Source organism: Mustela erminea, chromosome 2 (assembly GCF_009829155.1).
Source record: "Mustela erminea isolate mMusErm1 chromosome 2, mMusErm1.Pri, whole genome shotgun sequence".
Classification (NCBI taxonomy): Eukaryota; Metazoa; Chordata; class Mammalia; order Carnivora; family Mustelidae; genus Mustela; species Mustela erminea.
The window spans coordinates 60,024,541-60,037,991 of NC_045615.1; the positions used below are offsets into that span (position 1 = coordinate 60,024,541).

Here is a 13,451-nt window from a genome sequence, read left to right on the forward strand (position 1 = left end):
CTTTACTTAAACCAAACACTTAAGGGACTATAATTATTTTATGCATTTCACTTTTATTTTCCTAGCTAAATATGTGCATCCTGGGAATATATTATATATAACATATCTTATATGTTATATATATATATAACATTTTATATGTTTTATATAACATATAAAAATAATATATTATATTATATATAACATATTTTGCATAGCCCCTGGAAATTAGTGTTTCTCCTAGTGTTATAATATTACACATATAGCAAACATTCAATAAATATTTATTGACTGATTGACCAAGGCTGGTAAGAATTGTCATCCTCAAAAATGCTGGATGGCATATATAGATACCTACTAAGAATTTCCCTGAGTTCTGCACATTTTTCTGAATTTGCCTGTACCAGAAACTCTTTCCTCTTCAAGATGCTTTAGTTGCATTCTGAATTACCATTCTGAAATCAGAAAAAGTTCCTTAAGAATGATTCTCTTCGCTTTGACCTTTAATCTGTGTGATTACATCCTCTTTCTATCTCTGACATTTTTCTCTCTGTGTTCTCTCTTTTACCAAACCCCTTCTTGCTGCTGTCTCCATTCCATTTAACATCATTTCTAAATGATGGACAAAACTATCTGGCTTTTGTTTTCAGTGTATTCTTCAAAAGCATCTAATACCCAATCAATCCATGTAATTTCATAGCAACATTTAAAAAATTTTTTTCATTTCTAGGAAAGAAATATAGTAAGATTTGATTAAATGTAATTTATAGTTCATTGTCCAATTGTTTGTATCTAAGCACTCTTTTAGTATCTTTATAACTTAATTGGGATTTTGTACTTATTCTTCAATTCAATGCTATCAGTCTGTTTTGTAGTTAAGTGTCTTGTTGACTTAAAAGTTGATTTGAGGGGCACCTGGGTGGCTCAGTTGGTTAAGCAGCTGCTGTTGGCTCAGGTCATGATCCTGGAGTCCTGGGATCAAGCCCTGTGTTGGGGGGGGGGGGTGTTCCCTGCTCAGCGGGGAGTCTGCTTCTCCCTTTGCCCCTCACCCCACTCTTGTGCTCTTTCTCCCTTTCTCAAATAAATAAATGAAAAATTTTTTTTAAAGTTTATTTGACAACCATACAATTAACTGATTTCTGTTTTTCCAAACTGGTAAACTCCTTAACTTCATTAAGAAATGGGAAAAATCACCATTTGATAGCCATATACCCATTCTAAATGTATTTTTCAAGTGTTACATGAAACAACAAAGGATATCTAAGATGCTGATATTATATCTTGACATTAGATTCTGACCTCCAGTTTCATAGAAAAGACGTTTTTAATCGGTGTTCTCATCTCTAAATGTCAAAAGTTCTCTAGAGCATTATAGCATTGTGCTGAACAGAAATCTGCATAACCATATTTGACCATTTTCCTCTAGCCTTTGGCATCAAAACTGTAAAAAATATTGTTTATCTCCTCTCCTTGATATTTATTAAGTATTCCTTCTTCATTAAGTATCTTCTTTCCGGGGCGCCTGGGTGGCTCAGCCGATAAAGCTTCTGCCTTCTACTCAGGTCATGATCCCAGTGTCCTAGGATCCGGCCCCATGTCAGGCTCCCTGCTTAGCAGCGGGGTTTGCTTCTCCCTCTGTATCTGTTCATGTAATTTCTCTCTTGCTCGCTCTCTCTCTTAAATAAATAAATAAAATCTTATAAATAAATATTTTTCTTTCAATAGTCCTCAATATCCTTCACCTTGACTATTGAAATAGCCTCCTCTCCCTCTCACCCACTATTATCAGAATTATTTTTCTAAAATATAGGCAGGAACATGCTACTTCCCACTTCTTGGGAAATAATAACAAACTCAAGAACCTTTAAAAGTTTATAAAATAAAATCATAATATACCACCACATCTTGACATTCAAATATATCCTTGCATGCAACCTAACCAAACCAACTAGGAACCACCTACCTATTCCTATTGGTTCAGTCATTCAGTCATCAGCCAAGAACTTGCTTCCTTCCTTTTTTCTTTTTTGCAGATTAAAACCATACTCACTCTCTAAGACTCAGCTTGAATACCACCTACCCTGCACTGTCCTCTGTTCTATCCACCTAATGGAAATGATTATAGGTTTCTCTGTATCTTATAGTCTTTCTCAAGTATATGTATATTTTAAAAGCTTTTTTCATTTTGCCTTATCTATATTCCTTCTGTTCTCCACAGTTGTAAAATACTTGAGGTTTGGGATCATGAAATTTTCCCATGTATACATATCCCACTCTGTCTACTACCATGTTTTGTGCATGTGTGCTTTAGATGTTATTACCATCTTCACAGCCCTTGCCTGCAGTAAACACTTTCACTGACATTTCTAATTCATTTTATGAAAAATTTTAAGCACAGTTGCCCTATTCATATCATGGTTCTTAAAATTCCATACATGTTGCCTTTCATTCTTCACTTCCATTTTAATATTCTTCAGTCCAGTATGAAATTCATACAAGTCTGTTATAATTCCCCTCACCAGGGTAACCAGTGACCCTGATTGAAAAATACTGTGAACTGTTTTCAGAGCTTTTCTTTTTCATTCCCAGTGAATCATTTAATGGGATTTACTTGAAACCCTCTGTCTTAGTCAATTCAGGTTGTCATAAGAAAAATTCCATAAACTGATGCTTATAAATAACACTTATTTTTCTGAGAATGGTAATTCCCAAAATATGGTCCCAGCAGATTCAGTGTCTGGTGATGGCACTGTTCCTAGATAGGCACTGTTCATAGATAGCCATCTTTTCACTGTATCCTTACTGCAGAGGGGTAAGGGATCTCTGAGGGTTACTTTTATAATGTTAATTAATCTAATAAGCATTAGAGTAATTGATTAGCATAATTTATGTAAATAGCTTAATCACTAATCCTGTTCAGGAGGGCCCTTTCTAATGACCTAATCACCTCCCAAGGGCCCTAGCTGCTAATACCATCACCTTGAGAGTTAGAATTTCAACATATGAATTTTGGGGTAGACACATTCAATTTAAGCATTCTCTTTCCTGATTTTTCTGATATCTTTCCCTCCAGGCTTTCTCCTTTGCTTTTGACTGTTTATTCTAATATCCTTTGCTGCATACTAGAATACAAAAATCAGAATAATTTGAAGCAAATGTTATATCCAGGAATCATCATGATATAGATATAAATTTAAATGGAGTGAATAAGATCACCTAGAGAAAATTCATTCTGTGACAAGAGAAGGACAAGTATAGGACCCAAGAAAAGCCAACTTGTAAAGAGGGTTGGGCAGTACAGACTATAGACCACATATAAAAACAACTTTTGCTTGGAAAAAATATCTAAATCCTACATTTTTCTTGTGACACATTGTTTTAGCATTATATCAGTGTGTGAACAAGAGAATGAACCAGTTATCCACAGGTTCCTCTCAGATTTTGGGATTCCATAATTTTAAATGAAAATAACTATTTTTTTACGTTTACAGCTACAATCCTAACAAAAGAACAAATTTAAATTTTGTCATTCCCACTTTTGTGAGAGAGATGGCTGAAATCAAACCAAGTATATGGTCCAGGAAAGGTGCAGGTACCTCATGAAGGCACAACTGCGGCGGGTTTGGAACAAACAGTGTGAGAGTGTGATTACAAGGTCACGTGCCAAGGTGAAGTTCATAGCTTATTGTTAGAGCTGCACCATGGGCAGACATCAAGACCAAAAGCCTGTCTGAAAAAATGGAACATACATACTCAGGTTATTCTAACAAAACTTTCGTCCACAGTAAGGAAAATGTCCACTTTCTCCCTCCTCACAGTTCATCTCTTATTCTTCTTTATTCTTTTCCCAATCTTAGAAGGACTTCCTATTTAATTTTTACACTGAAGATTTCAATTCCTATTATCTAAAGAGAACTTCATTAAAAATCATATGATTCTGCTTTTATACCATATTCCTAGAGGCCTACGGAGAAAATAATTCTCTTAAAAGATGTAATGAGAGCTAAAATAATATAGTCCTTCTATGCACCTTTGGGAAAAAAATATTTAAGGCTCTGATATTATTATTCGTGGCTTTAGTAAAACATTGTTCATTATTCCTCACATTTAGAAACTATAATCTTTATTACTTCCATTGGAATATGACCTTAGATTCTGCAGCCTAGTATATTTATTTAGGGTAAATTATAAGATCCAGGGCCTGTTTGCTACTCTTTAAACTTGTATGTGTCTTCTTATTCTCATTCCACAGACTGCCATGTGCTTTACAGCTGGCAAAATCATTTATAATCAACACTATGGAAAGTTGGGCAAGAGTTAAGCTAATTATAATATCTTCAGAATCTCATAACAAGATTTGGAAACCAACTGCCATGTGAAGATTGTTTTTATCCACTCCCTCAAAATCAGAAAATGATGATCAATTTGTACAGCACTAGATGCCAAAGCCATGTGGAGCTTTATAAATCTCAGTCAACAACAAGTTCTCTTTTTAGTTTATCTTTGATAATGAATGATTTTAATTTCATTAAACATTGTGTGCTGCAAGGAGTATCTGTGGGCTGGAATATTAAATTGAGTATATTCAGGGATAGATTTTATTATTTAAGCTGGATTTTTCATTTAGAGAAGTGGGACTCAAGGCAAGTATCAAGATAACTTTTTAATACAATCTCCTCACAAAAAAAAGCAAATTAATAAAATTTTGCCCTGATTATTTGATTATTTCTTAATTCTGTTTCACTTCTAAGAACTGGATTTGTGTACTGAACTAAAATATTATATTCTAATCATCTTATTATTTCGTCTTCTCTCCCTATAAAAAGATGATAGTTGTGGGAATGGAAATACTATATCTCTTATTTTTAACTTATTTTTCCCAATTGCTAACAGATTAGTTAGCACATATTAGGCCTGCATAAATATTTAACAACTGAATGAAGTTAGACTCTAGCCTTAGAAAAAGGAACTTATTAGAAAATTACCCTTTTTTCATTCTTAACTCTACTATCTTATAAATTATCTAAGCATTTTTATTAACAAAGCCACAATGCCACACTTCAATCAGATAGAAAGTTTGTATTTCAGGTCTTTTTCTATCAGTAGAACTTCTAGAGGCACACAGTTGAGAAGAAAAAAAGGTTAAATAATTATTGATTATTGAAGATTCTTCCATCAAATTGATGTGATCACTCTGCTTATTAAGTGCATATCTATATTTTGTAGGATGAAGGAAAACCTAACATGTGCAGGTTACATTTATTAAGCACTCACTGTGTGGTGGAGATGATAAGTGTTTCGCTTACATTATTCTTATTTAACCCTCTCAGCAAACTGGTGGCATACATATTACTATTTACATTTGACAGGATAGAATATTAAGATTTAGAGTTAAATATCTTGCTTGATATCATGCAGCTGATCACTAATAGAGATAATAGAGCTGTGCTTTGATTGACTGCACCGTCCATGCTCTGCCCACTGCCTCACACAGCCAAGTGCTAAAGTCATTCTATGTCAGGGTACCACCACACTTGCTGTCTTTGAAGCCATCATTGATTTCATTCAACAATTATTAATACATCATGAATCCAACATATTTTTGAAGCCAAATCTGATTTTAAGTGTAAGGAACTCAAGTAAGAAACCTTTGCTTTTTAGTTTGAATATTTCTAAAAATCCTCTCACTCCTGAGAAAACAATTAGTCTCTGCATAGCCTGATATAACAAATGTCAGTTTTACATAATATTTATGAGCCAACTCAAATCTGTCAAACTCAGCTACTTTTTAATTTTGGAAAGCTTCTTCCTTCAATACCTTTTTGGGCTTGCTTTTTGTTTATTAATACAAATGTCATATAGCTTAAGTTAGGACACAAAAATGAGTGCATTAGATTGTAACCTCAGCACACACATACACCCACACCCTTGCCCATAGTCTCTTTATTAATTCACACTGATTTTGAGCTCATAATGTCTAGGCTTATGAAAGTAGGTAGGAAATTTTCACATAATTTCTGAAATCTTTGAAAATCATCCCTGTTATCCAATCTGTAAACACTTCCTTGATATGATTGTAAGAGTGTTATGGATTTTTTTAATGTATTCTTGATCTATCTTATGAAGTAAAGAGGTCAGTCTAATTGGAAACAAAGAATGGCTACATTAAACAATGCATTTAATACCAAAGCATGCAAATATCAATCAACATGTCAATCTCCCTTGTAAAGTTGCAATTTTTCATATTAGCATTTGATTGAGTCCACCAAGGGGAAAATATGACTTAAATATAAAATGAGCTTCTGAATCAAGCTCACTACAAAAATACTAAAAAGATTTTTATTTTTAAGATTCTACTGGAAATCAAAGACCGTGATGTTTAGTTAAAAAGAAAGGAAGGAAGGAGGGAAAGAAGGAAGGAAGTTAGTTAGTTCCACTGGGATCCCACTGGCCAAAGTGAGTGACCAACCAAATTGATGAGGTCAATATGCAGGTCAAATACTTTGCATACCAAAGCTATTATAAATTTAATAATGCTTCAATATGAATGCTTCTAATTTTTAAAGGGACAGTCCCAATGCAGAGCAAATGGACTAATCATTTCAGCTTTAATAAAAACAAAAGAATAAATCATTTGAAGAATCACTTGCAGTTCATGGTAACAAAATGTGACCTAAATTAATGCAACCAACCTCCACCTCGTTCTCTAGATGCTTTGGCACAGAGTTGTCACTGGTATTACTTACCTTACTCTACCAACACAAGTATGTTCCCCTACTGTAGACCCCATGTCTCCTTCAGAGATTATAAACAAAGACTAGCAATTCAGAGATAACAGATTTCTTTTTTTTTCTCAGTAATTCTTCCTTCTTAATGGAACTGGCTTCAGAAAAACAAACATAAATACCCTGACTCTGTTTCTTTTTTCTTTTTAAAGACAGAAAATAAACTGTTTTACAATTCCACTGTCTTTCATTGTATTATAATACTTGATATAATTAAGAATGTCTTTTGAACTGATAAAAGATACAGAAATGTTAAAATGAAAGAAAGCTTTTGTTTTATTTTGTTTTTAAATTTTATTTATTTATTTGAAAAAGAGAGCATGAACAGGGCAGAGGGAGAAACAGACTCCCCACTGAGCAGGGAGCCAGATGCCAGACTCCATCCCAGGTATCATGACCTGACCCCAAGGCAGACACTTAACCAACGGAGCCCCCAGGTGCCCCTCAAAGCTCATTGTTTTTAAAAGAAATAGTCATGTTCAATTTTATTTACGACTTATTTATTGCACCTAAATTTCATGACTATTGTTTTGAATCTTAAAGTAGTTGCTAATAGTTTCATTTTTAAGTTAATTTGTTGTCTATTCTAAATGTTTTATGGCCACAGTTATACTTTTAATACTTTTTGTCACTGAACTCTTGTAGATGGCAAAAATACAATAGCTAAGATACGTAGTATAATCAAGGTATTTACATAAAAACTAAAACCATAATTTCCACAGGTATTAACTTTCCTTTTGGTGTCTGTAGATGCAGATATATTAAGATTAATGGATATTATTAAAAATTACATTCATTTTTTTCAGATCCCAGAAGTCAGCAGAAATGAGGAGCAAGAAAATGACTATGAAGATTATATTACCTCATTACTTATACCTTCTCCTAGTAAGTGTTCCTGGATGTTAGAAATATATGTATATATGTAGCATCTGTATTAAGGTACATGTAACTAGTAAAATAAGACTGAAGAGAGCATAGGAGAGCATGGAAAAGCACTAAACTTACTGAATGACTTTTAATTTATAATATGGTAAAGATGTTATTACATTATCTTGCTAATTTACATACTTCTATTAAGTTCATGTTAAATAACCAAAAACCAGTCTTTCCTACCCAGAGAGAATACACAAGTCAAGCTGATGCAAATATTCTATTTGACAACTCTGTTTTTTCAGTTTTTTTATAAACAAAATCACATTCTTTTCAGACCTTAGTGTTCTCCACTAGGCAATGAGAAGCTTGGACTACAACTCTCTCTCAGGTCCTTACTGGCTATAATGGGATGCAATTCTATATTCTAATGTCTGAAGACTAGTTCAGACTTCCCACATGTATGTTACTCTACGCATTATTCCAGATTCCCCTGGTATACAATAGCTTGCTCAGTCAGAATCTTCACCGGCATGCCTGATAAGCTTCTCCCACTCACTGTTTTCAAATCCAAAAACCCTAATGCCTGACCTTTTCAAACCTACACTACTTGCTGACTTTCCCATCTCAGTAAGGGAAGATTCTTTCCTTGTTTAATTTTGTCCAAAGACCTGGGAATCTCCCTGGGCTTTTTTACTTCCTCTCTCACCCCACATCCAATAAGATCAGACAGTTCTGTTGACTCTACCTTCACAGCATAGCCAGCATTCAGCTGTTCCTCACTCTGCCATGATTTCTCCTAGTCCAGGCGCCATCAGCTCTCCCCTGAGTTATTGCAGGGTAGCACAGTGGTTGTCACTGAGGGACTGTTTCCCACCCACAAGTGGATTCTTATCAATAAACAAAACCCATCTTATTATCATGACTTGAGAAGGGAGGTTTACAACTGGCCGTCAGTGGGTGAACACCAGAAATTCTGCTAAATATCCTAGGGTGCACAGGACATACCCCACAGGATACAGGATCCAAAATGTCATCAGTATTGTTATTAAGAAACCCAGTGTAAGCAGCTTCCACATTTGCCAGCCCTAATGCTCAATGCTCCTGAAGGAACTAGTCAGTTTTCTCTTCCAAATTTCCCAGTACCTTCCCATCATACTCATCCTCTTCATCATCTAAAAAGCTCTAGATAACCTTTTCCAGTCCCATCTCTGACCACTCTCTTTGTTTATTCACTGCATGGTGATATCTCACATATCAAGCATTCTCTGGCCACAGGGCATTGCCCTTTTAATGCTGCATAGTTGATATTCAGCTAACCATTACTGACCACTGGTTTCTCAAATATAGGCAAATGGACCTGCAAATCAAATACAATTAAATACAATGTCTAACTAGCATATTTTGGCAAATCAATAAACACCTTCAGCAGTTATGGCATAACACAAAATCATGCTATGTATGTAAGCAACGGATTCATGCACTGATTTTTATACATTTTATTTTCATTTCATTTTATTTTCATTTTAATAATACATTTTATTTATACATTTTATTTTCATTTTAATAATAATAAAACTGAAGATCATGACCACTTATTTATCATGACATTCAATCCTCAGAAGAACTGCCTGTAGAGAAAGAAATGTTATTTCAATTATTTATAGAGAACAACTTCATTTCCCTAGACCATTAGGACCTGGAATTATCTTATGTTTGAAATTCTGTGTGACTGGACTCGGGCCTCAGGCTCCCTAATGGGTTAGTGGGTGAAGCATAACACACCTTAGCTGGCAGATTTTCACTGGTATCACCATCACTATGAGGCTTGCTAAAACTCACTGACCCACTACATCCAACTCTCCAGAGCTGGATCCCAGGTTTGGACATTTTTGAGAAGGACCAAGGAGGCTTTGTGGCTTAGACAGTGTGTACATAAAACATAAACACTGAATCCATAAACATAAGATGGCTACAAGTAATTTCTTATAGCATGAGTGTAATTCTTAGTTGATCAATTTGCCCAGACAGAACTAGTGAAGTTCCTTTACTAGCCTGAGCCATAATTCTTTTTCAGTCACTGCATCATTGACTCCATCAACATTTCTGAAGACTACTTTATTGCAGGCTCAGTGTTTGGGTTTAGAGGAAGAAAGATGAATGAGATTTGTGCAAGAGATCTCATTCTGTAGATTGCTCTTCTCAGGCTCCTAATTAAAGAATCTTGGTCCACAGTTCTAGTACTGAAACTATATCTTTCTTCTTTTCACATGAAAGGAAAGAACAATAAAAAATAAAATTCCATGTAGAAATATGGATATCATCATGGGTACGATTTTTCCTCATCACTAATTTTCTCCCATAACTGAAAAGTTTCTACAGATTAACTGTTCATTGTTTAAAAAAAAAAAAAAAAAAAGTCCTTTTTCTCCATACTCTGCCAGTTTGCTTCTTTAGCCAAACTTCAGCTTAGCAACACTGTAAAACAACAGTCTTCTGCTTCTTTGTTGCACTGGCAATGACAACAATTCACATATTCCCTCCAATTTAGAGATTCCAAGATTATTTTAAAATTTTGTGACTCATTTGTTTAAAACAGAATTTTTATAAAGAAAATTTAAACAACAAATTTTAAGATTTAAAGTTATTGTATATCTTTTTTCAGTTCTTCTTGAGTGGTTAGAGGGTATCTACTGTGTACACTATGAAAACAAATGATGAAATCATGATTCTTAAGATGGAGGGAATTTGGATTACTTGGTTAAGCTTCCGACTAGGGTATATTTTATAGGTGACAGAAATGAGTCTCAGAAAGATTTACCTACTATCAGTGATTTGATGCCTTCTCCACCAAAAAATATTAACACTCCCCCCTGTTATGCCCGAATAATGGGTCCGTGATTAAAGGAGCGAGACTGATACAAAGGGAAGGTCAAGCAAAGCTTTATTTCACGCCAAGCATCAAGAAGGCAGGCCAGGGCTGCTCCTCTTACAGAGAGAGGGTGACCCCCACTCTCCTTTAGGGACTGGCTTTTAAGGGCAAAGGCCATGTGGTTGGGCTTGGCCATGCACAGGTGGCCAATGAAATTGTAACACAGAGAGAAAACTGCACAGTGTTGCTAGGTGACCAATAGAATTACAATTTCACCTTGGTTAAGATTGGCACCCAAAAGGCTCCCAAAAGGCGGGGCCCATACTCCTTTGTAGCTAAGGAGACAGTATGCAACCCCCTAGGGATCGGATGTCTCCACCTGGCCTGACCCATTCTAGTATCTGTGCTTTGTTAAGTGACACTGGTTTGCAGGACTTGTTTTTAAGTAGGTTCCCTGGGGGAAGGGGAGCAGGGACAGTTTAAGGGTTAAACAACAAAGTTATTGCTTAACCTCAATTGGAAGCCTCTGGCTAAAATAAAAATATAAAATAGGTCCTTACACCCCCAAGTAATGTTTTCAAGGATTAAGATACAATCTGGTGATAATTATATATTAAAATAATAATAAGATCACATTATTATGATGATAATTATTGCATTATTTACAAGCAAGTTAAGGTTTACTTTTTTCCTTGCATTTACCTTTTCCGTTACTCACTTATTACTGGTTGGGTCAGTTATTCTGTTTTCTAATAAAAATGCAATAATACAGATATATATATGAATCTGCTCAAACAATAACTCTAGAGAACCAGAATGTTATTGTATGTATGTGTCTTATAGTGAGGTAGCATGGTATGATGAAGCTTTAACTGTTCATTTGGTAACTACTTTAAAAGCTCAAGAATGACTATTCGCTAAAATTATGCACTTGTCAGCTTTGGACTGTATCAACTCATAAAAGCTGTATTAGCAGTACTACTACTTCTGTGTAAAATCAGAAAATATGAAATGCCTCCAGATGGTGTGTTTACATGAAATCTACCATCTTCATCATAAACAGCCGCACAGAACCCAGCGTTTCATCACGCCAGAGGGCAGACATCATACAGGCAGCGTGCGGAAGGAGCTGAGGCCGGTGCATTGGCAAAGGAAGAGAAAGAGAACCCCTCCCGCACCGAGGCCGAGCAGAGCCCGGCAGAGGCTGGCAGTGGGAGTTCTGTGAAGGCGTACGATGAGGACTTGTATGTGTTCATTCCTGGAGACAGTCCAGAACAGAATTCAGCAGAGGCTCTCCAGAGCAGCCCACCGCCTCTCCCCCCACCGCGACCCGTCCCTGCGGACTCCCAACTGGAAAAACCTCATGGCACACTACAGGGTAGGTTTAAGGTTAAAACAGCAACAACAGAAGTTTGACAGGCTTCCCTAGCATTCCGTGCAGTGACAGATCTGTTGCAGGAAGATGAGCTTTTAAAACCACGAGCAGCTTTCCTACTGTTCCTTACCAAGAGACACTTGCCACTAACTCACCCACCCTCCTTCCCTCCGCCCCTCCCCCTTTCTCGCTCTTTCTCTCTCTCTTTCTTTCTTTCCTTTTCTCTCCCTCCCCTCGCCCTCTTTCCTCCCACCTTCCTTCCCTCCCCCCTCCCCTCCGTCTCTTTCTTCTAGAACAGTCTCATTACAACGCTTTAAGCAAGTAAAGCAATAAAACTTTGAAGGAGTTTGTAGCCCTTCACATAAAATGAACCTCAAGCATCATGTGGAAAAGTAAATGACAACTTTCCTTTTAAAAAGTACTCTCAGTGTTCTGGCAAAAGGAAAAGGCTAATGTTTAAAGATTTGAAATTGACCTTGGGGTCTTTCACTGGCTGCCTGGTAGCTGTGGGGGAAGCAATTGGTAAAAGGTTTATCACACACAGACTTGAGACCAAGCCTGAGAACACTCAGTATATTGCTGAAGTGGAAGAACAGTTACATCGCCCTGATCAGGGTTGTTCCCAAATGCAAGAATGACCTGTGTAATTCACATGATGGGTGGGTCATGGGGGAAGGCAGGTACTATCAAGAGGAGCTTCCATACTGGGCTGATCTGGCCAGAGCAGTCAATAGCGTAACAGACTTCCAACTCCAGCTTCACTTGGCAGTCACTAACTATCACCCACTTCATTGATCACTATTTTATGTCTACTTTCCAAATTCAAAAAGTGGTTATTATAATGAAGTTTTAATAAGAAAGGTGAAAGACATATCTATTATTAAAACTCTGCTTGTCATTATACTTTTTAGCTTTTCATTACTAGAGGGCTACAAAGTACATAAACACCATTGCAAAAAAAGTGAATTTTGAAACCATGAAATTTAGCATTTGCATATTGGAGGGCCTGTTTCTATAAAGGTTCAACTTGATGAACATAAACCTTTACTAAGGTTATACCCTGTATTTAGAGTTGAAAAGTCCTCCTTAAAAGAAAGTATGGAAAACCTCATGGTTTGATTCATTCATTCAACAAATATTTATTCACTACCTACAATGAGGCAAGATCTTATAGACCATTGCAATAAATCAATGAGGTAAGTGTATCATTACTGGAGCTGGGAAGAGAGACATAGATAAGCAACACACTGACAATAAAATTCTGGTATAGTTTCTCACTTTTTACAGATGTGAATAATTTTATATAATTATTAAAATAAATTGCTAAGAAGGCAAAGTTGTCTATTATCAGGTTAAATCTCTTAAAGGGACTAATAATAAATTGTATTTTCCCAAATGTAAATTTTTATTCATAGTATGTTAGGAGGTCTAAAACTACTCTATAGAGAGCATTCACTAGGAGTCTAAAAGCAGAAGTGTAACATCGGCTAATAGAGCTTCTGAAAAATACCAAACAGAAAAAGCAAGATGAAACAAAAAATACTCACTTTTTATTTTAAAACTTTTACAT

At 35.8% G+C, this 13,451-nt stretch overlaps 1 protein-coding gene across 6 annotated transcripts in view; it reads left to right on the forward strand.

The window, feature by feature from the left end:
• BANK1 (B cell scaffold protein with ankyrin repeats 1) overlaps nucleotides 1–13,451 on the forward strand; it is a 297,716-nt gene that overhangs the window by 240,179 nt on the left and 44,086 nt on the right. For all 6 annotated transcript variants that reach the window (XR_004283221.1, XM_032333014.1, XM_032333017.1 and 3 more), the window contains 2 exons: nucleotides 7,571–7,649; nucleotides 11,570–11,884. Coding sequence is in view for 5 of the 6 variants with exons in the window: in XM_032333014.1 (XP_032188905.1) it covers nucleotides 7,571–7,649; nucleotides 11,570–11,884 (394 nt within the window). In the remaining variant the exon portion in view is untranslated. The remainder of the gene's footprint in view (nucleotides 1–7,570; nucleotides 7,650–11,569; nucleotides 11,885–13,451) is intronic.